The following is a 20,423-nucleotide window of genomic DNA, read 5'->3' as shown; positions in this document are numbered from 1 at the left end:
TACTGTTACTATATACCTTAAATGTTTATAGCACTTTTTACTCTTTGCAATTCATTTTGTATACACTATCTCATTTGATTCTCAGAGCTTCCTTGTGCTGGATTATTATTTCCCTCCTTATAGTTAATGAAACTGAGACACAGAGAGAGAGATTCAGTAACTTGCCTGATATCACAGGGTAAACTGGATTTCAAAAAATACCAGAGGACAAAACCAGCTGTGTTCCAAACAAGCCAGGTCACCAGAGCCCAATAAGGAATGGTGTGTGCAGTGATCTTTGCCACATAACAGCCATTTCCCCTGGCCTCTTTGGGGGAAAGGAATTCTGGAGCTGTGGGAACAGAAGAGCTTAGAGGTAGGAGGTAAAGAGTCCAAGAAGCAGAAACTGTATCATCAGCACCACATGAATGACAGAAACCTGTTTCACAGCCACTTGCCTGGACTGTTGCAGCAGCCTCATCCCTCGTCTTCCTCCTTTAGTTTCACCTGCACAGTACACATTCTACATGTCCCCAAAGAGATCTTTCTTAAATGCAAATCAGAGCATGTCTCCACCTTTGCTGCAAACATATCACTAGCTCCCCGCTACCATCAGGATGAAGTCCAGATTCCTCAGCAGGGTCTTCCAGTCTGGCACTAGCGTCTCACCTCTGGCCCACCTCTCTTCTCTCCTGTCATGCTAAGTTTTTTACCATTGCAGAACCCTTTGTGTGCATCCCCACCCTCCTTTTTTGATGCCTTCTCTGCTTAGAACACATTTATAATGAACTCCTTAAATGTTCTCCGTGGAGTCTTCCCTGACTTCTCCTCAAGGACCCAGAATCTTCCCTCCTTCCTCTACATGCCCACTGCACTTTGCCCAGCCCTATTTCCTGTTATTTCTCCCCTAAGTAGTCTCCCCCAGGAGGTTTCAAGCTACTTAAGGTCAGAGGTTGTGATAAATGCCTGTATTATCTTATCTCCCCTATGGGTCTTACAGGCTGAATTTAAGAGAACGGATAAGGAATGTACATGTAGGAATGAATGAGTGAGTAAGTGAATTAGTGAACGAAGAGTGAAGAGAAACCTTGAACAGCCTAAGCCAGCAGGAAACATGATGTTCCAGGGTCACATGGAATGGGTCCCTTTCCCCTCCCTCTCTCCAAGAGGGGCCATGGAGAGATTTCATCTGTATAACATGACCTCTTAGGTGAAATGGGAGGCAGACAGGAAGGTGAGCTGAGCTTTCGCCTGGTGCCCTAGCATAGAGGAAAGCGTATCAGGTTTGAGAGACAGGGACTGATCATCTTAGCTCAGTGACCTCTTGACTTCTGCCTATCTGGAATATTCTCACCAAGGCTTTCAGAGGTAGAAGCTCTTCTACAGGGAGCTAGCTGGGGGTCTTTGCCAATAGTTTCTACAGGCAACATTATAAGCTAGAGTCTAGGCTGTTTGTCCAGGAAGAGCTTTCACAGCTGTTAGCAAGATGGAGGGGTGGAATTTGAGCACATGGAAGGCCTGGGATTAGGGGGACTCTGAGCCAGGGCATCTCAGTCTTTATGTGACTCTATCTTCTAGATGATGTCTGTCCTCATGAACACCATTGTCTTTGAAGACTGTCGGAACCAGTGGTCAGTATCCAGGCCTCTCCTGGGGCTCATCCTGCTCAATGAGAAGGTGAGTGTGATTGCAGGAAGTCACGGGAGGTGGTCCCTGGGAGAAGAGAGCAGCTGTAAACTAGGGTGAGCTGTGATGATGAAGGACAGAGGAGCAGAGCCAACTGAGTTTGAACTGGGACCTTGAGAACTCCGTGAGGCTGTATTCCCCTACAAGGCCCTTCCCCAAAGGTCTCAGATCTTCTTCAGGTAAGCAGAGGCCTCAGAACAAGTGCTTCTGGAGCCCAGAGCTCCCGCTCACCAGCTGGGTGGTTTGCTCAGTAGTGTTTCAAGCTTGTCCTCACTCCACTCCCCCCATTCCAGGAGAATTCTGAGCAACGACCCTTTTTGCCTGCCTTGACCACTCTTTATATCTGAGATCCCCACTGCCCTAGATGGTGGCAGCAGCAGCCCATCAGGGATTCCTCACAGAACCAGCAGCCTTCATCTGGGGAGCACCCGTCTCCAGCTTCTTTAGAGGACTCACCACCTGGGCTACCTCCCAAGCCTCTGCAGCTTCCTGTTGAACCCATGCATCTCCCTAGTAGTCAGTAGGAACAGTGCATTACAGCTTGGGAGAATGAATTGTCTATACACTAAGATAGTACTGGGGAAAAAGACAGTGAGATTAGAGGCAGCTGCATGCATTAAAATTCAAACTAAAATCCCAGCCTTGGAAGGAAACTAATAGAAGAAGAAAATATATCAAAAAGAGAAGAGCTGTCTCATCATTCACCTGTGCTGAAGTATCCAATTTTAGCCACATTCAGTAGCACTGTCATTCATCTTCCCTCGGCGTTATTGTGATTTAAATCCAAGCTCTATAAAAGACAGCAGTTCTTTTAAAATGATTGAGAGGGAATAAGGGCAAATTCAGTGTTTGGAAAAAGCTTATGACATCACAATATTATACTTTACTGATGGAGGCAATATTTCACCGTTTAGGATGAAAAACTAATAATTTTCTATTTGGTGTGAGTCACTGCATCATTATAAAAGGGAAAAATAAGTAGTTTTGTGCATTCCCAATCTTGTTCAGTAAGACATTGTGGTTTAAGTATAATGCCTCTGATATATAGTATTTAAGTATTAGTCTGACTACATATTAATTATGTGTGTTTTCTGATGTAAGCTGTTTTAATGTATGATAGAAATTAAATATCATGCTTTTTGGGCTTGGAAGAATAAATGCATGACTGGCAAAATGTTGTCTTTGTGCTGAAATTAGGCTGTTTCCAATGATTAGGAGCTGTGTTTAGCATCAGAGCTTGTGTTTGTATAAAAGCCCACAGTCCTCAGCAGAAAAGAAAAGGCTGTGCAGATATTTGTGACCAGGCATGACAGATATTTTTCTTAGTGCCAGAAAGCTCTCCCCAAACTAAAGCAAGCCCCTCCAGTACCCCACCTCAGAGGAGTAAATCCATTCTAGCCCCCAAGGACGGAGACTTGGAACAAAGCCCGAAGTTGTTTAAGGAGTGACTCACTGAAGCCAGGAAAGATGATAAGGCCTGAGGAAAGACCCTTGGCCTTGCCTTCAGTCACTTAAAATGTTCCCTGGGCATTTTAGTTATTTCCTTCAGCCTGGAGACCCCTCCCATTTCAGTCTTTCTGTGATTAGAAGAGATGAGAGTCAGGAAAAGCATGCATTCAGTCCCCCCCAGAGGAGACAAGAACTTCATCAGCCTAAGCAGTGACAATAGAACAATTACAGCAAGACAGTTTATGGAAGGGATCATAGAATTTATAAGTAGGAGTGTCTCTATGGCGTAGATTTTCTCTAAGGGCTTAAAGTTCAACGTGGAACTAGACAAAAACTCCTCTGAGCATTAGTGAGCCCTAAGTAGATGAGAGCTGGTCTAGCCATCCCCCTACCAGCTGTCTTCGGGTCGGGTTTGGAGTCAGAGCTCTGACACTATTCTGTCGCCCATCAGTATTTCAGTGAACTGAGAGCGAGTCTGATAAACAGCCAGCCTCTCGCCAGGCAGGAGGTCCTCGCCCAGTGCTTCAGAAACCTCATGGAAGGAGTGGAGCAGAATCTGTCCATCAAGAACAGAGACAGGTGAGCATTGCCCAGTAGTGTGTCGCTGGGGAAAGTAGACATTCCAGGTTTGTAGAAAATAACTGTCTTGTGCGTGACACAGCTCACACATGGATGTCCCTTTTCTATTTCACCTGGTGATCCTAGACTCAGTTCCATTCCAAATTCAGTAAATATTATTGGTTATTTGCTTTCTTCCAAGCGTCATACTAGGCATTATACTGGGATGCAGAGATTAATCAAATGTAGTCTCTGCCCTTAAGCAGTTTACAATTCAACAGGAGAGATACGAAAAAATAACTACAACTGAAAGATAAAAAGAAGGAAAGTGCAAATCTGCTATGGAAAGTGAAGAAAGACTTCTTGGCATTTGAACAAACATAGGCCTTGAGGTCAGACAGACCCCAGTTACAGCTGAGTTAGGATCCTGACTATAGCTAATAATAATGTATTGTATATTTCAAAATAGCTAAAAGAGAGAACTTGAAATGTCCCCAACATATAGAAATGATAAATACTCTAGGTGATGGATACCCTAAATCCTCTGACTTGATCATTACACATTGTGTGCATGTAACAAAATATTGCATGTACCCCATAATGATGTAAAAATATTATATATCAATTAAAAAACAAATTGGCCGGGCACGGTGGCTCATGCCTGTAATCCCAGCACTTTGGGAAGCCGAGGAGGGCAGATCACCTGAGGTCAGGAGTTTGAGACCAGCCTGGCCAACATGGTGAAACCCTGTCTCTACTAAATATACAAAAATTAGGTGGGCGTGGTGGCACATGCCTATAGTCCCAGCTACTCAGGAGGCTGAGCTAGGAAAATCGCTTGAACCTGGAAGGCAGAAGTTGCAGTGAGCCGAGATCACACCACTGCACTCCAGCCTGGGCAACAGAGTGAGACTCTGTCTCAAAAATAATAAATTTAAATTAAAATTTTTTTAAGATGATATTTTATATCTGGCCTTTGTAGGTTGTGTGGCAGTAGACAGTTAACTTCTCTACTCCTCAGTTTCTTTACCAGTGAAATGGAGATGGTAATAATCAGTTGTGATGTTTAAATGACAGAACGCAGTGAAGCATGGCATCTGGGGCCTATGACCTACAGTATTAGTTTCCCCCTCTGCCTGTCATTTAAGAATGGCTGGTATCTCAGTTGCCAATGAGATCTAAATGAAAGGAGCCTGAACTTATCAGCTAGGTCTGACTTTATTCATTCATTCATTTAGTTCATAAAACTTTATTCAGAATCTACTGTGTAGGCATTGGGGTTACCAGTGGTAAACCAATTATTTAAGGTTCCTCCCCCTCATGGATCTTACATTCTAGTAGAAAAGACAGACAGTAATGAATGATGGAGAAAGAACATGTGTTCAGGAGAAAAAAAAAAAAAAAGATCTGCACCATCCTTTTATAAATGCAGTAGCATTCAAATGCTGCTCCATTTGAAATGCAAATCATCAGTGTATTCTGGAGTTACCAGCCTGGGCTTTGGTAATACATGACCAAGTCAGTTGGGGTCTGCAGACATATTCCCTTGACTGTTCGCTTCAAGATCCTCTATCACGCAGAAAGGGACAACCTCAGAAGCCAGCCGATGAGACTTGAATGGGGAAGCCCTAGGTGTCTCGGTGGAAATTACTTCACCTAAGGCTTGGAAATTTAAGTACTGCCTCCTGAGCTGCTCTGTGAAATGATGGCAGGTGGTCCTCCTAGTTTAATGAGAGTAATAGGCAGCGAAGACTGACTGTTGTCCGTGTACCAGGCACTGTGTTGAGTACTTACAGGCATACAGGCATTGCCTCAAACTGAATTTTTTTTTTTTTTTTTTTTCCTTGAGACAGATTCTCGCTCTGTTTCCCAGGCTGGAGTGCAGTGGCACAATCTTGGCTCACTGCAGCCTCCACCTCCCAGGTTCAAGTGATTCTCCCACCTCAGCCTCCCAAGTAGCTGGGTTTACAGGCGCCCGCCACCACACCTGGCTAATTTTTTATATTTTTAGTAGAGACGTAGTTTCACCATGTTGGCCAGGCTGGTGTCAAACTCCTGACCTCAGCTGATCCACCCGCCTTGGCCTCCAAAAGTGCTGGAATTACAAGCATGAGCCACTGCAACTGGCCTAAATTCTCACTTTCTACAATCCCTTGAGTAACTACTCATATTAGGCACCAAGACAAGAGGTTAAGTGTTCATCCAGTATCATGACTCGTAAGTGTAGAGCTAGGATTTGAACCCAGGTAGTCTAACCCCATGCCCCCTCTTTTTCAGCTACTAAATTCAGTTTTCTCACCTGTAAAATGAGGATACTCATACCTACCTCAGGGAAGACTTGTGATGATTAAATGAGCTTATCAGTAAACTCAATCCAATGCCTGGCACATAAACTTTTGTTCTTTTTTTAATAATCCTTACCATCTATGTGTAATTTGCCTTTTCTAAAATTGTTTTTTAAAAGTAGAACCAAAAAATGTACACCTCAAGATGGTCAGAGTGAATTTAGTGGCAACCCTGTTTTCCAGGAAGGGATGAGGCGTTGGCAGTACTGGTGGCAGAGCAGCAGTGGCGATGAAACTGGAGAGAAAGGAGCTCAGCTGAAATCTAGAGCCTTCCTCCAGGAGGGGCCTCCCCAAAGTCCTGAACTCCAAAGTGGCCTTATCGTCCAGAAATTCATGGAGGCTTGGCCTCATTACTACCCTTGACCCTTTCTTCCTCTTTCTGCAGGTTCACCCAAAATCTGTCTGTATTCAGAAGAGATGTGGCAGAGGCTCTGCGCAGTGATGGCAGCACTGAACCATGCAGTCTCGACATGATGAGCTGACCCGATTTTTCTGACCATGTGTGGAGCAGCCTTTGTCAAGAGAGTCCTGAAGGTCTGGGTCTCAGGACAGTGATGTTGGCTAGCCCAGGGGAATGCATTTTTCAAAATATACAAGCAACAACAAAAGCCCTACCTTCTTCTATGTCTAACCTAATTATAAGAATTTCTAATAGTACACAGTGTAAATTCAGTCTTTTCTCTGAAAAGCAAAGGATGTGTTTTCAGTCTCTCTATCAAATATTATCTTTGTTCTCCTAATGCTCTGAAAGGATATAGAAACAATATTTAACCAAAGAACAGAATAAACCAGGTTTGCACCTAAGTGTGTACTAGTTTATGGTTCTGCAATCAAGGTTGTCAATTTGTTGGAGATGCAGCCTTCACCATGGACTCTGGATTGAGATGAATGCCATTGGAACCTGTTAAATGAGTAGTTTGTTATGTGTCTGGAAGAAGCAGCGTTAGGGACTTTGGGCTGTGAGCATTTAGAACGAGCCTGGAAGCACTACAGAGCATCCCACAGGACCACACGCAGGCCTCCCTGCCTCAGCTGCATCTGATAAAGTTGAGAGACAGTAACACAATTAAATGACTTACAAACAATGTTTGCTTTTCACTGGCATAAATCTGAAGTGGTTCAGTCTAGAAGAATTAAGCTGTGCAATTACTGCCTGCAGAGATATTTCTTCAGGAGGAGTCATGTAGCCCCAGTCAGGAGTTCTGGGTGGTGCCAGCATCCAGTCCTCTGCCTCCATTTAATTTTTAAGAGAAGGTGAAGGTAACTATTAGAATATAATATTTGAAGCAACTCTGCCTTCTTAGGGCTACCCAAAACAGTTCTAGGTGCTAAAATTCAGATTTTCAGAGGATGAGAAACAGCTGGTTTCCAACTCTCCACAAAAACTCTTATTACTGTTGGGACTTGGGATTGCGACTTAACCCAAACCCAGAACACGAAGAAGACCTTTGCAGTTTGCGCTACACTGTTACTAGGCTATTAATTTGAGATTGCCCACTGTCAAGTGTTTTACTGTCTCACTGCTGTTTTTATGATTCTGGCTTACAATAAATATTGTGTCCTTTATTTCTGATAAGACATGAAAGGTTGGCCTTACTGTTGAACAAGAAGTAAATCCACAGGCTCCTGTTATAATCTCATTTCTCAGACTAGTGTTTCTTGAAACCTTTCTGGATAGTTGAGTTTTGCAATAGGCTTGTCATATAAAAGCAGAGTCACTCAAATTTATCTCAAAATGTTTGTCTTCTGTGCATGAAGGAAATGAGGGGAAAATACGTTACATATGGGGTTACTCCTAGTATTTGATGGATAAATAAGCTTTGGCCTTACACTATGTTTCATTAGAAATGGGATTTATAATTTTCCTTGAGAAGGTGAATTCTGAATTCTGTAAAACGTCAGCTGTTCAGAGACGTTTGACATGAATTTCTGTTTCTTAAAGGCGTGTAACTGCACACTCACCACACAGAAATGTGTTAGGAAAGGTTCGTCCCGTTCTGGCATTCTTTACAGATGTCTGATATCTAAAAGCACCATATTGTTTGCATTAAAATGCTCACCAGAAAATGGCCATGGGCACTCACTTTTCCTTGCCACACTGCCAGAGGTCACCTGGTGATTTCACAGCAGACAAGAATGGCTCCATCAGATTTGGCCTTGGAGAGCTGTTCTCAGAGGACAGGTCAGGCCTACCCCACTGCTGACGTCTACAGGACCTGCTAGTAGAGCTGGCCTCACAGAGCACACTGCAGGCAGCATGCGTCAGCTGGAGAAGACTCAGCAGACAGTTATTGAACATGTATCGTGCCCTTTACATACATGATCTCTTCTAGTCCTCACAAGAGCCCTCTAAAGTTTAGACAGTATTAGCTCCACTTTACAGATAAGGAAACCGAGGTTAAAAGATGGTGTCTATAGCTTACATGGGTCACACAGGCAAGATTTGAACCCAGATCTGTCTCACCTCAAAGGAATTCCTGGCCCCTAGCAAGGAAGACCTGTATTTCAGAATGGTGAGTTGAAACCAGTTAATATTTAGGTCCGTTATCATCTGTTTCTCAGAACTCTATTGTTACATAACACATTACTCCAAAACTTAGTGCCTCGAAGCCACATTTATTCACCGACGGTTCCTGTAGGTCCGGAATTTGCAGCTGGGTTTCAGGCTCTCTCTCTCACAGGCTGTGATCCTCTCAGGGCTTGACTGGGTAAGGCTCTGCATCCAGACTCACTCACGATGGTTAGCAGGAGTCAGTTTCTCACGGGTTGTTGCCTTAGTTTCTTGCCAAATGGGTCTCTTCACAGGGCAGCTCATAGCATGGAACCTTGTTTCATCAGAGAAGAGCCAGAGAGATTGCAGCAATCTGGAAGTCACCGTCTTTTATAACCTAATCTCAGAAGGGCCATCCCATCACTTTTGCTGTATTCTGTTCATTAGAAGTAAATCACAAGGTAGGGATCATTGGGAGCCATTTTCTTTTGTTTTTTTTTGTTGTTGTTTTTTTTTTTTTTTTTTTGAGACAGAGTCTCGCTCTGTCACCCGGGCTGGAGTGCAGTGGCAGGATCTCCGCTTACTGCAAGCTCCGCCTCCCGGGTTCAAGCCATTCTCCTGCGTCAGCCTCCCGAGTAGCTGGGACTACAGGCGCCCGCCACCACGCCCGGCTAATTTTTTGTATTTTTAGTAGAGAAGGGGTTTCACCATGTTAGCCAGGATGATCTCGATCTCCTGACCTCATGATCCGCCTGCCTCGGCCTCCCAAAGTGTTGGGATTACAGGCGTGAGCCACCGCGCCCAGCCATTGGGAGCCATTTTCAAAGCTGTCTGCCAAAACTCTTGTCTGGCTGTTGCTAGAAAGGTTGAGTTTTAGCTGTAAATTTCTTTCTTAAAACCTGGAAAGGAACCCTCCTTTTCCTTTAGAGGGCCAGGTTCCATTCTGAGCCCTTACTGAGGGAGGAAAAGGAAGTGGGGGAGCTGGGATGTTTAAGGATCACACTCATGCATACTACGCACTCATCCCACAGTGGATGAGAACCGGATTTGGGACTCTGCCTCCAAGACTGCCACAGTCTGCCTTGGTGAGGGACGGGGGACTCTTGAGACCTGGAGTTCCACGTGGGAGTGGGCCCTGTAGGGACATCCTGTCCCAAGGATAAAGCATGCACAGGCCGGGCGTGGTGGCTCAAGCCTGTAATCCCAGCACTTTGGGAGGCCGAGACGGGTGGATCACGAGGTCAGGAGATCGAGACCATCCTGGCTAACACGGTGAAACCCCGTCTCTACTAAAAAATACAAAAAACTAGCCGGTTGCAGTGGCGGGCGCCTGTAGTCCCAGCTACTCGGGAGGCTGAGGCCAGAGAATGGCGTGAACCCGGGAGGCGGAGCTTGCAGTGAGCTGAGATCAGGCCACTGCACTCCAGCCTGGGCGACAGAGCGAGACTCCGTCTCAAAAAAAAAAAAAAAAAGCATGCAGAGACACAAACCTGTGGAGGCCGTGTGAAAGACAACTAATGGAGCTGCTGGGTCTAATCAGATTCAACTTACTCAGATTGAACAACAGGAAAAATGAGTGCTGGCAGTTCCAAACGGCCTACCACTTCACACACGTGCTCAGAGAGGATGAGGTGGGAGGTGTGGCTGCTGTTTGCGCACCCACCCTTCTGATGGGATTCTAGTGTACAGACAGGTGGACTGTTCCTGCAATGTGGGTGCTAAGTCCAGCCAGCTGCTTCAGGGATGCTCAAGCAAGAAACAGTTTGAAGGGATTTTTACTTTGCTCAATTTTTGCCTTCCACACTGACTTCAGAACCTGGCCCCTGAGAAAGATGTAGTCTGCCTGTATTCCGGATGTTTCTGTTATTCTGTGTTTTCCAATCAGGCTTCTCTAGGATGGGGGACAAAGGAGTGTAGAGTCCCTGCACTGTGTGTGATTATCTGAACTGCCCAGAAAAGCCCCCCTGGCCTTCTCGACTCCCTTCTATTGGCCCTGACATCCTAGAAGTACCTACGGATTACGGTAGTGAGGGCCCCTTTCAAAATGCAGAAGTGGCTTGCCATGTAGCTATTAGCTGAGATTAGTGACCAGATTAGCTAAGTACCAACAGCTGGACATGAGAACCGAAAACAGAGTGGGTTTGGTGAGAAAAATTGAAGAAACTGAAAGATCCAGCATATGGGAAACTTGATCTAGATGTTCAGCAGTTTTGGGGAAGTAACATTTGAGAGAACTCAGCCCCTTATGATGAGGAGGGAAAGGAGTGCCTGAAGAGAAAAGCAGGGTAGAGTAAAAAGGGAGGAAGTAAATGTTTCTTTTTTTTTCTTTTTTTTTTTTAAGACAGGATCTCACTCTTGCCCAGGATGGAATGCAGCGGCACGCTCACAGCTCACTGCAGCCTCAACCTCCTGGGCTCAAACAATCCTCCCACCTCTGCCTCCTGAGTAGCTGAGACTACAGGCCCATGTCACTGCACCTGGCGAATTTTTGTATTTTTTGTAAAGACAGGGTTTTGCCATGTTGGCTAGGCTGGTCTTGAACTTCTGGGTTCAAGCGATCCACCTGCCATAGCCTCCCTAAGTGCTGGGATTACAGATGTGAGCCACCACTCCTGGTCTTAAAAGTTTTAAGATGAACATAAAATAATCAGAACTGCTATCATTTATTGAGCACCAAATAAGCATTGCAAACTGCTGTCTCATTTTACGCTTCCTAGTAAGAATGTCAAGAATTATTATCCCCATTTTAGAGATGAGAAAACTGAGACTAAAAGACTGACCCAAAGCCACATAGCTAGAAAGTAGACACGCCGTAATTCCAAGTCAGATCTGCCTGACCTCAAAACTCGTGTTTCTTTTTCACTATAATTCCTTGAACTAGGTCCTTCACAGCTGGGCCTAGGGGACAGTTGGGTGGGAGAACTCAATGTGAACCACTTTGACACCCACAATGGGACTAGGCACTCCCAGCGAAAGGCCAGCCCAGGACCTGGGCCCATTGTGTGCTGTGTCTGTGGGTCCTGCCACCGATTCATCCTCCTCCCTGAACTTCCTAAAATCATTCTTGAGACTTTTAAATGTTTTATTGAGGTGCAAGTTTACAATGACAGCAAACCTTTCAAACTACAGCAAGAGTAACCTGCCTCCTTGGCATATTAAAAAATAATGTTAGTGTCGGTTTTTACGTCCCATAGTTTGGATTGCTGATAAGAGTGCTTCCTTGACAAGATTCTTTTTGAGGTTTACAGAAAGCGTAATAAAATATGTAAGTTACATTTCCACAAACAAAAGCTATAACATAAGTTATTTATAAGTGTGAGATACAAACAGTATCACGATAAATAAACCATAAAGGGTACCTGCAACATTCATCTTAATGTAATTTGCCCAACGAAAGTGTCGAAGTCAAATTGAGTAGAGAAATCTGTCAGGAAGGGAGGAAAGTTGTGGAGCACAAATGGGAAAAATGGCGGATGTGTAGGGGAAGGAAACAAGGGCATGAGATCAGGTTTGGAGGTCCCTGAGAAGGCCACCCCCTGCATTTGCCCACCCTGCCTGTCCTTACTCCCCTGAGCCTGAGCACACCGATTCCTGCCACCCAGCACACGCTGCCATCTGCACAGTCCCTGCTCACGTGCCCTTTATTATCTCCATCAGTCCCCCACCCCATGGAGAAAGGAATCTCTCCCTGCTCCCCTCTCCTCTAACCCCCGGCCCTAGGGCCAGCTTCCTCAGGCTGCTGCCAGCCTCCCTGCCAGGGCCTGGGTCTGGCCCAGCCCAAGCACCTTGGAAATCATTCTTTCACATCACCTGCCACAGATAAAGCTAATGAGCCGGATAAAGATCAGTTCTGAGGGGAATGACGGAAATCAATGGGTAGAGAGGATGATGAGGTGAGTGTGCTGCTCTGGAGGATGGGCAGAGAGGTGAGGGCTGGCCTGGGTCGTAAAGGATGCGAGGAACCAGCCATGGGGGTGCTGGGGGGGTGAATGCCGAACTGAGTGCACGCAAATGCCTGCGCCCAATTCTGACCCCTTTCTCTTACCCCTTGTCTGACCTTGCTTTGTGCTATTGAGTTTAATACTACAAACCTTGATAATGTCCTCCAGTCCTCCACACCCTGGACCCAGCCCTGGGACATGGGATCAAATGCCACCAACACCATTTTGCCTGAAAGGAACTCTCAAGCCAGTAGGGGAGAAGAGTGAGCCCCACTAGGGCCAGCCCTCACCGCCACTCTTGGGCTCATTCACCCAGACCCTGCACTGATTCCCCTCCCCACTCCCCACTCCATCCCGTGACTTACAGTCTTTACCACCTACTCCCAAATAGGGGTGTAAGGTAAAGGAGAAAGTGTGGGCTTTGTAGTCTAAAAGTCCTGGGTTCAAATCCCAGCTCACCCCTTTCCACTACGTGCCCTTTTCCTTCCACTGGCTGGCAGACTCTTGAGACTGATCAGACCTCCTCAGGAAGGTTCTTCCCCACATCCCGCCCACTGGGGGAAGCAGTGATGAAGAGCCCAGACTGCTTTGTCCCCACTGTGAGATGGGGAAACCAAGCCCCTGCGCTGGGGTATGGTCCAGGAAATGTGAGTAGGTGCTCAGTAAATATTCGCTGAATAAATAAATGAATGGGCGAATAAATTTGGGCAAGTGTCTTTAGAGCCTTCCATCAGGAAAACTGGAAGGGCCCGTAGGGACTCCGAACTAGGGTGTGTGAGCCAAGAACAGCACGGCAGGTCAGCCACCTGTGACATGGTGTATGTGCCAAATTGTGTTTCTGTCCTTTTCTACGGAAGCAGACCACAATATTTTCATCGGTGTTCAAATAGGGTAGCTGACCCAAATACTTTTCAAGTCCTGATTCAGTCTCTACCCCCATTTCACAGATGGGGAAATGCAGTCCCATTTCACTCAGGAAGTCAATGGCAGAATGAGCCTGGAGGAGCCTCCCACAGCTGGGTTCCTGGGCCAGTTGGAAATCCCAGCATCTTTTCTGTCACCCCTGAAGCCCCACCATCTTCTAGATGACTCTCAGCAAAGCCTCCACCAGCTGCACCCCTTTCTCCCAGCTTCTTCATGGAGAAGAGGAGAGGATGTGCTGTGTCCTGAAGGTCTCTCTAGCTCCAGGAATCCTGGTCCCGGTTCTTACAATTCTCATTTCCTAATCTCTTTCAGTGTGTGTGCCTCACTGTTCAAGTGACAGCAGGCAAATTACAAGGGCAGCAAGAAATTACAACCTCAGGAACACCAAATACATATCAGAACATATCTGGCCAAAACAGTGCTCAGAGGAAAATGTATGCCCTCAAATGCATTTATTTAAAAAGAAAGAAAATTTGACAAATTTTCAACTCAGCAAAGAAGAAATAAATAATTTTTGAAACCACAACATTCATGAAAGAGGTGGCATTTTAAAAGGGGATAAGACATCAAAGGCTTTTTTAAAAACCAACAAAATAACAAACCTTTGGCAAGTATGATCAGGAGAAGACATGAATGAGCAACACTGGGAATGAGAAGTGGAAGGTATTAGTACAGATTCGTATGAGAGTTGCAAATTCTGAGACAATCTTCCCACAGTGTTGTAACAACACATTTGAAAACTCGGATGAAATGGACAGTATTCTGGGCATTGGCTTCCAGAGTTGAGCAGGCATCAGTGTCACCTGGAGGGCTTGTTAAACACAGACTGCCAAGTCCTACCCCAGAGTTCTGATTCCGTAGGTCTGGCGAGGGTCCAGGAATTTGCATTTCTAACAAATTCTCCAGTGATGCTGATGCTGCTGCTCTGGGAACACACTCTGAGAACCACTGTCCTAGGATTCTCAGAGTTCTCATACCTGACCCAAGTTACCCCCATTCCTGAGCTGCCTAAGAGCTATCTGGATAGGAAGTGAAAGGAGGCTTATGATTAGTGGCCCAAAGCACCTTCATCTGGATGACAGGGCTGGACCATAAGGAACCGTGGATCTCAGGAAGCCAGAACCCAAGCAATGAAGCACAGCCCTGACCCATGCCAGGTTTTACCTGGAGGAGCTTATTTAATCTTATGAGGTTTATTTACTAGATGAGAAAACTGAGGCACAAAGAAGATGAATAATTCAGAGTCCACAGCTGGTAAACGGAGGTGAGAATCCCATTCTTAAGCACACACCCTGGGAGCAGTGCTGTACCACCCACACCTTAGTTCCGTGCCACAAACCTCTGTGCGGTGGGCCTTGTTGTCCCGATTTAACAGTGTCTAAAGTGACAAGGGCAGCCCTGAGTCCGGGACACTGGAAGCCAGAAGGGAAGAGGAGCTGGTGAGGTGCCAACTCCAGCCCGCAAGTGGGGAGCTGTGCTTCCCTTGAACTCTCAAAGCCTCAATTCCCTCATTAGTGAGAAATTGGGGCCACTAACAGCCCTTTCCTCACAGGGTCATTGTGAAGAATAAATAAGTGTCCACCTCCCTGCCTGGCACAGGCTAGGTTCTCAGCTACAGTAGCTTTATAGTTGTCATTAAAGTTATTATTATATAACCGCCAGAGTTTCTCACAGGCACTTCCACAGATGCTATCTCATTTGGTTCTCACAGCCACCCTGGGGGTAGCTGGTGCCCTTTTTGTTTTACAAATAAGGAAAATGCGGTTCTGGGAGGGGCAGTTAGGGACCCCACAGCCCCCACCCTGCCAGTGGCAGAGCCTGAATTAGAAGCAGGAGGCCCCCTGGGGCCAGAGCAATGGCATCTACCCCATCTGAGGGTCCTTGTCGCTGGAAGCGAGTGAGGGAGCACTTGCCCAGACTCCAGGCATCCTGCAGCTTTCACCCCTCACTGTTGGGCCTCCCTCTCCACACCCACCAGGAAGGCTCAGCAAGGGCCAGTAACTTGCCCAAGGTCACGCAGCGGGCAAGTGACCTAACTCCAGACCCAGGCCTGGAGGCCCTGCAAATCCTGACGCCTTTGGATTGTTGGGAGAAGATAGAAAGAATCCCCAACCTGCACCTCCTGTCCTTCCCTGTCCTCTGAAACTGACCCTACTGGTAGACAAACACCTTTCTCTCCAACGTACTGAGCCCCTGCAAATAAAATAAAACTGCCAACAAAATAAACAAGAGTCACAACAATAATATATCAGCCATTACTCTGGGGGGATGCAGTGGGAGGTGAGCCACGCTTCCCAGTGCCCACTACGTGCCAGGCCCAGTGCTCTGCGCTCCCTCAATATCTCACTCGCGGCTCACAAACAACCTGCATGCACGCATTATTTCCCTTTTTGCAAACGAGAAAACCGAAACCTAAATATATGGAGTCACTTACTCAAGGTCACTCAGCTAGGAAGTGGCCAGTCCAAATTTGAACACACTTCTGGCCAACAGTACATCCGAGCTCTCACCACTGTCCGCACCACAAGGGGCAGGAGGAAGAGCCCAGGCCAGGGGTGCGACACTCAAAGAGTTTACATCTAACGATTTTAGAATTAGGTGGAAGAAAATGATTCCGCTTGTCTCCCCAAAGCTGCAGCGGAAGGTGACTACGTGTGCGGTCCTGTCCACGGTGCCCTGGGCCTGGATAGACAGTCACTGAGGCGCGGGCAGAACGGGGAGTGGTTCCAGTGCCCAGACTGGACTGGAGCCGGAAGGGGCTCACCACTCGCTTTTCCCAAAAAATCCTGCGATTTGCTCTAACTATGAGCTGCCCGCGCCTTTGACATTCGGTAACCCGAAGTCCCTAGACCCGCTGAGCCGCGAGCGGGTTCCCATGCGCGACCACAGCCCCCTCCATTCTGCAACGAATTTCGAGAGTCAGGTCCCCGCTCCCCACTGGGCGACCCCGCGTCCCTAGCCCAGCCGCAGCTGGCACGCGTGGGCACCTGCGAGTCACGCCTCGGTCCGCCTGGCCGGAGCCAGGGAGTGTCTCCAAAGTGGCCGCGACGCCGCGGCCGAAACCCGGGCGGGGGCGAATTCTCCCCACGCGGGTCGGCGTCCTCCGGAGCGCGGAGAACGCTACGGTGCTCCCCTCGCCCCGCGCGCAGGCAGCGCGAAGCCTGCCCCCGGGAGTGCGCCTCTTTCGTTCCTCCAGCGGCTGTAGTGTCCAAGGGGCTTCTGCAGATCCCGCCGGGTCCTCCCGGGGTTGCAACTCCATTGTAACTGAAAGGATGCATTTGGTTTGGCTTTTGCTCAGACGAAAAAAAAAATTGGAAGAAAACGAAAACCCGCTCAGCAAAAGACAATTTCACAAGCGGAGCGCTCTACCCGCCCAGCGCACTGTCTGGGAAGTGGCCCGGCCGGGAGGAGCGGGGAGCGTCTGCTAATTGCAGCTTCGTTAGATTTCGGGTTTGGGAGGCTGCGTGCGGTTCGGGCGCTAATATCCGCCGCCCATTATCCCGGCTAATAAATTTGACCTATTGTTCGTTTGTTAAAATGATGTCACCTTGGAACAGTCCCTAAGCTCCTATTTCCATGAATTAGGCCTTTATTGAAAGCCGGGAGCCAATGAGAGGAGAGAGGCTTGTTGATCGCAGCCAATGGCTGCGGCGGGAGAGGAATTAGCAGCGGAAACTCCAGGTTCGGTTCAAGAAAGATGACACAGAGCCTGTCGGGCCCGCGCACTCTTGGCAAAGTTTCAGTGCGACGAGAGGCGCCGGGCGCTCCATGGCCGCGCCGTAACCGGGACCCAGCCGCCTCCCCGCCCAGCCCAGCCCAGCCCTTCCGCCCGCCCAGGATGGAGGCGCCCGCCAGCGCGCAGACCCCGCACCCGCACGAGCCCATCAGCTTCGGCATCGACCAGATCCTTAACAGCCCGGACCAGGACAGCGCACCCGCCCCGCGGGGCCCCGACGGCGCCAGCTACCTGGGAGGGCCCCCGGGGGGCCGTCCGGGCGCCACATACCCGTCTCTGCCCGCCTCCTTTGCGGGCCTCGGCGCGCCCTTCGAGGACGCGGGATCTTACAGTGTCAACCTGAGCCTAGCGCCCGCCGGCGTGATCCGGGTGCCGGCGCACAGGCCGCTGCCCGGGGCCGTGCCACCGCCTCTGCCAAGCGCGCTACCCGCCATGCCCTCCGTGCCCACGGTCTCCAGCTTGGGCGGCCTCAATTTCCCCTGGATGGAGAGCAGCCGCCGCTTCGTTAAAGACCGCTTCACAGGTGAGCAGAGCTGGCGACCAGGCTCCAGGCCTCCGCCCTCTCGGGGCCAGAGGCGCCGCGCCCTGTGCGCTCCACTCCCGGAAACCATTCCAGAGGCCCAAGCGCGGCTGAGGCCTCGGCCCCAGTGCCCCGGGCAGCCGTAGTGGGGAGGGTAATCGGAGAGTTGCAGGAAAATAAGCCCGTGCCTGGGGGAAGGGACAGGGGGCGAGGGCGTCTCCCGACCGGCTTGGTGTCGCTGGAAATGCGCGCGACCAGCGAAATAGCTGAGCTCTCCGTGCCCCACGGGGCGCCACGGGGTCCGCATGGGGCCTGAACGGTGGCCGAGCCGGGCTGGGCTTCAGGGGCTCTCGTGTGTCTCCGCAGCGGCGGCCGCACTCACGCCCTTCACCGTGACCCGGCGCATCGGCCACCCCTACCAGAACCGGACGCCGCCCAAGCGTAAGAAGCCGCGCACGTCCTTTTCCCGGGTGCAGATCTGCGAGCTGGAAAAGCGCTTCCATCGCCAGAAGTACCTGGCCTCTGCCGAGAGGGCGGCGCTCGCCAAGTCCCTCAAAATGACGGACGCGCAGGTCAAGACCTGGTTCCAAAACCGGAGGACCAAGTGGCGGTGAGAGAGGCCTGACCTGGCCCACCTTACACCTGCCCTTCACCTGCCCCGCCCCGAGCCGCAGCCTCGACTAGCCCCATTTTAAGGCTATCCACTACCCCCGCCCCCTCCCATCCTCTCCCCAACACACCCCCACCCGCCTTCGCAGATTGTACCTCTTCCTTTCACCCTTCTCGCTGGCCTGTGCTTCTCTCTCCATCGTGGTCTCCCACGCCTCAGTTTCTCCTCCATCCCCATCCCCATCTTTCGTGAGCCCTTCCAACTCTCTCCCCGTGTTTTGCACGGTCTCCTGCGCTCACTTGATTTCCTCTCACCCCCCCAAACACACACGCACACACACACACGCACACACGGCCCTCTCGCACTTTCCTTCTCCTCCTTCTTCCAGCCCGCCCTCTCGGATTTTCAACAACCCTCGTGGACGCCGTTTTCCTCCCCCGCACCACCCCATCTCCGCGTCTCCACTCCAGCCGCGTTTTTATCCCATCTCTGTTTTGATTCAACCCGTAAACGGCGAAGCGATCGCGTCTGGAAAGGGGTTCAAGACAGGCCCTAGGCGAACTGGATGAGACTGACCTAGCCCCCGGGCGTCGTGCGGGTGGTGCAGAGCCAGACTGCCCACCCGCGGACCCCAGCGACCCCGGTTCCCGCAGGGCCAAGTCAGTTACACATAGGCTCTGCCCTTGCTATTCGGCGAAAGGCACAGTCTTTATTGTTGGTGAAGCCACAGTACCCGGGCGTGCAGGTGGGCGGCGGGCAGAGTCCCCTCCTGGAGACCCTCTGGCACACAACAAAAACAAATGATCCCAACCTGCTCCCTGGATATGAGGGCCTCGGGCGTAAAGCGCGGGCTGGGAGGCAGACGGTTTCTGCGCCTCGAGGCTCCCGGATGGCCTCGGCTCCCGGGAGGGCCGGGGCCCCGCCGGCGGCCCCGCGGTGCCGGGTGCATGACGGTGCTGTCCCTCTCCCTCCCCCGGTGCAGGCGGCAGACGGCGGAGGAGCGGGAGGCGGAGCGGCAGCAGGCGAGCCGGCTCATGCTGCAGCTGCAACACGACGCCTTCCAAAAGAGCCTCAACGACTCCATCCAGCCCGACCCGCTCTGTCTGCACAACTCGTCACTCTTTGCTCTGCAGAATCTGCAGCCCTGGGAGGAAGATAGTTCCAAGGTTCCCGCCGTCACCTCCCTGGTGTGAGCCCACCAGCGCGCACCGTCGCCACGGATCGCCGCCCCCACCCAGACGGGAGCCCCGGACCCCCCAGCCGGGCTGAGGGGGAACCGGGGCCGAGAGGGGAAGGGGCCGCCAAGCCCGAGTAGGCCCCAGGGCGCGGCCACAGACTGGCCAGCCGCGGAAGGGGGTCGGGCCCGGGCTCCGCGCGGCCGCACAATCCGAGCCCCCGCCCCGCGCCCCGTCCCGCCCCAGGCCCGGGCCTGACAAGAAAGCGCCTTACGTTTCTCCGCCCCTCGCCCGCACCCCCCGGGCCGGGCGCCTGTATTATACTTTGTACTTTTGCCCAAACGTGTAAATAATAAAAAGTTTTGGCTTTTTTTTCTTTAGAAACCGGCCACCTGCTTCCCCCGCGGGGGCCGCTGGAGGAGGGGCAGCCGACCCGGCCGCTGGGGGAAGTGTCAGGGGCCAGGGGCACCCTGCGTTTAGGCTGGGTCCACTCTTCTTCTTTTCTGTTCCTTTTATTTAAGTCGTTTTATTTAATAAAAAAGTTAGCTATTTCACTTAACGCCGCTTTTATTTCGTTTTCGTTCCAATAATACTCGGCGACCCCTGGCCCTGCGCCCCACCCCGCGGCCCTGCGCCCCACTCCTGCGGCTGTAGAAGCCGAGCGCGGAGGTGCGCAGCAAGCGTCCACTTCTGAAGGTTCGTCTGCATTCGCCTCGGCTGCAACCCCCGCCGGGGCCCCGCGGAGGATGCGCGGTGCAGGTCAGTTGGTGCCGGCCGCCCTCAGCCTGGGTGCGCGCGGGATGGGAACTGGACGTGGGAAAGGTGCCCCAGGCCCGAGGGCCGCGGGCCAACGCCGGGGCGGGCTGGTGAGTAAAACGCCGGGCCTGGGCAGATGCATAGGCCGTCCCCAGGTCAAATCAACCTGGGGGGCGGGAGGCAGAGTGGCCTCGAACTTCTTGGAACTCAAGCCGGAACTCAGAGCCCCCCTTCACCCCGCAACCCGCTTTCC

General features: G+C 50.3%; 3 protein-coding genes across 3 annotated transcripts in view; 2 read left to right on the top strand and 1 right to left on the bottom strand.

The window, feature by feature from the left end:
- The window catches only part of RANBP17 (RAN binding protein 17), a 431,565-nt gene extending 424,744 nt beyond the window's left edge, over window positions 1-6,821 (top strand). The window contains exons 26-28 of the mRNA XM_050794341.1: window positions 1,558-1,656; window positions 3,566-3,693; window positions 6,403-6,821. Of these exons, the coding sequence (XP_050650298.1) occupies window positions 1,558-1,656; window positions 3,566-3,693; window positions 6,403-6,499 (324 nt within the window). The 3' untranslated portion in view covers window positions 6,500-6,821. The remainder of the gene's footprint in view (window positions 1-1,557; window positions 1,657-3,565; window positions 3,694-6,402) is intronic.
- A 6,996-nt stretch (window positions 6,822-13,817) lies between these two features.
- LOC126956983 (uncharacterized) lies at window positions 13,818-16,743 on the bottom strand. Its single transcript, XM_050794358.1, has one exon. The coding sequence runs from the start codon at window positions 16,630-16,632 to the stop codon at window positions 16,219-16,221; it is 414 nt and encodes a 137-aa protein (XP_050650315.1). The 5' UTR covers window positions 16,633-16,743; the 3' UTR covers window positions 13,818-16,218.
- A 265-nt stretch (window positions 16,744-17,008) lies between these two features.
- TLX3 (T cell leukemia homeobox 3) lies at window positions 17,009-19,968 on the top strand. Its single transcript, XM_050794345.1, has 3 exons — window positions 17,009-17,632; window positions 17,996-18,239; window positions 19,222-19,968. Exons 1-3 carry the CDS (start codon window positions 17,071-17,073, stop codon window positions 19,430-19,432), a joined length of 1,017 nt encoding a protein of 338 aa, XP_050650302.1. The 5' UTR covers window positions 17,009-17,070; the 3' UTR covers window positions 19,433-19,968.
- The last annotated feature ends 455 nt before the right edge of the window (window positions 19,969-20,423 follow it).

This window comes from Macaca thibetana, chromosome 6 (genome assembly GCF_024542745.1).
Source record: "Macaca thibetana thibetana isolate TM-01 chromosome 6, ASM2454274v1, whole genome shotgun sequence".
NCBI lineage: Eukaryota > Metazoa > Chordata > Mammalia > Primates > Cercopithecidae > Macaca > Macaca thibetana.
This window is presented reverse-complemented; position numbering and strand designations above follow the sequence as displayed.

What these genes read in the sequence shown, in the direction of transcription:
- LOC126956983 (XM_050794358.1), bottom strand. Translation starts at nt 16,632, where the DNA reads ATGGAGTTGCAACCCCGGGAGGACCCGGCGGGATCTGCAGAAGCCCCT.
- TLX3 (XM_050794345.1), top strand. Translation starts at nt 17,071, where the DNA reads ATGACACAGAGCCTGTCGGGCCCGCGCACTCTTGGCAAAGTTTCAGTG. An exon ending in CGTTAAAGACCGCTTCACAG is followed by an intron (nt 17,633 to 17,995) that starts GTGAGCAGAGCT and finishes GTGTCTCCGCAG; the next exon opens with CGGCGGCCGCACTCACGCCC. An exon ending in AACCGGAGGACCAAGTGGCG is followed by an intron (nt 18,240 to 19,221) that starts GTGAGAGAGGCC and finishes CCCCCGGTGCAG; the next exon opens with GCGGCAGACGGCGGAGGAGC.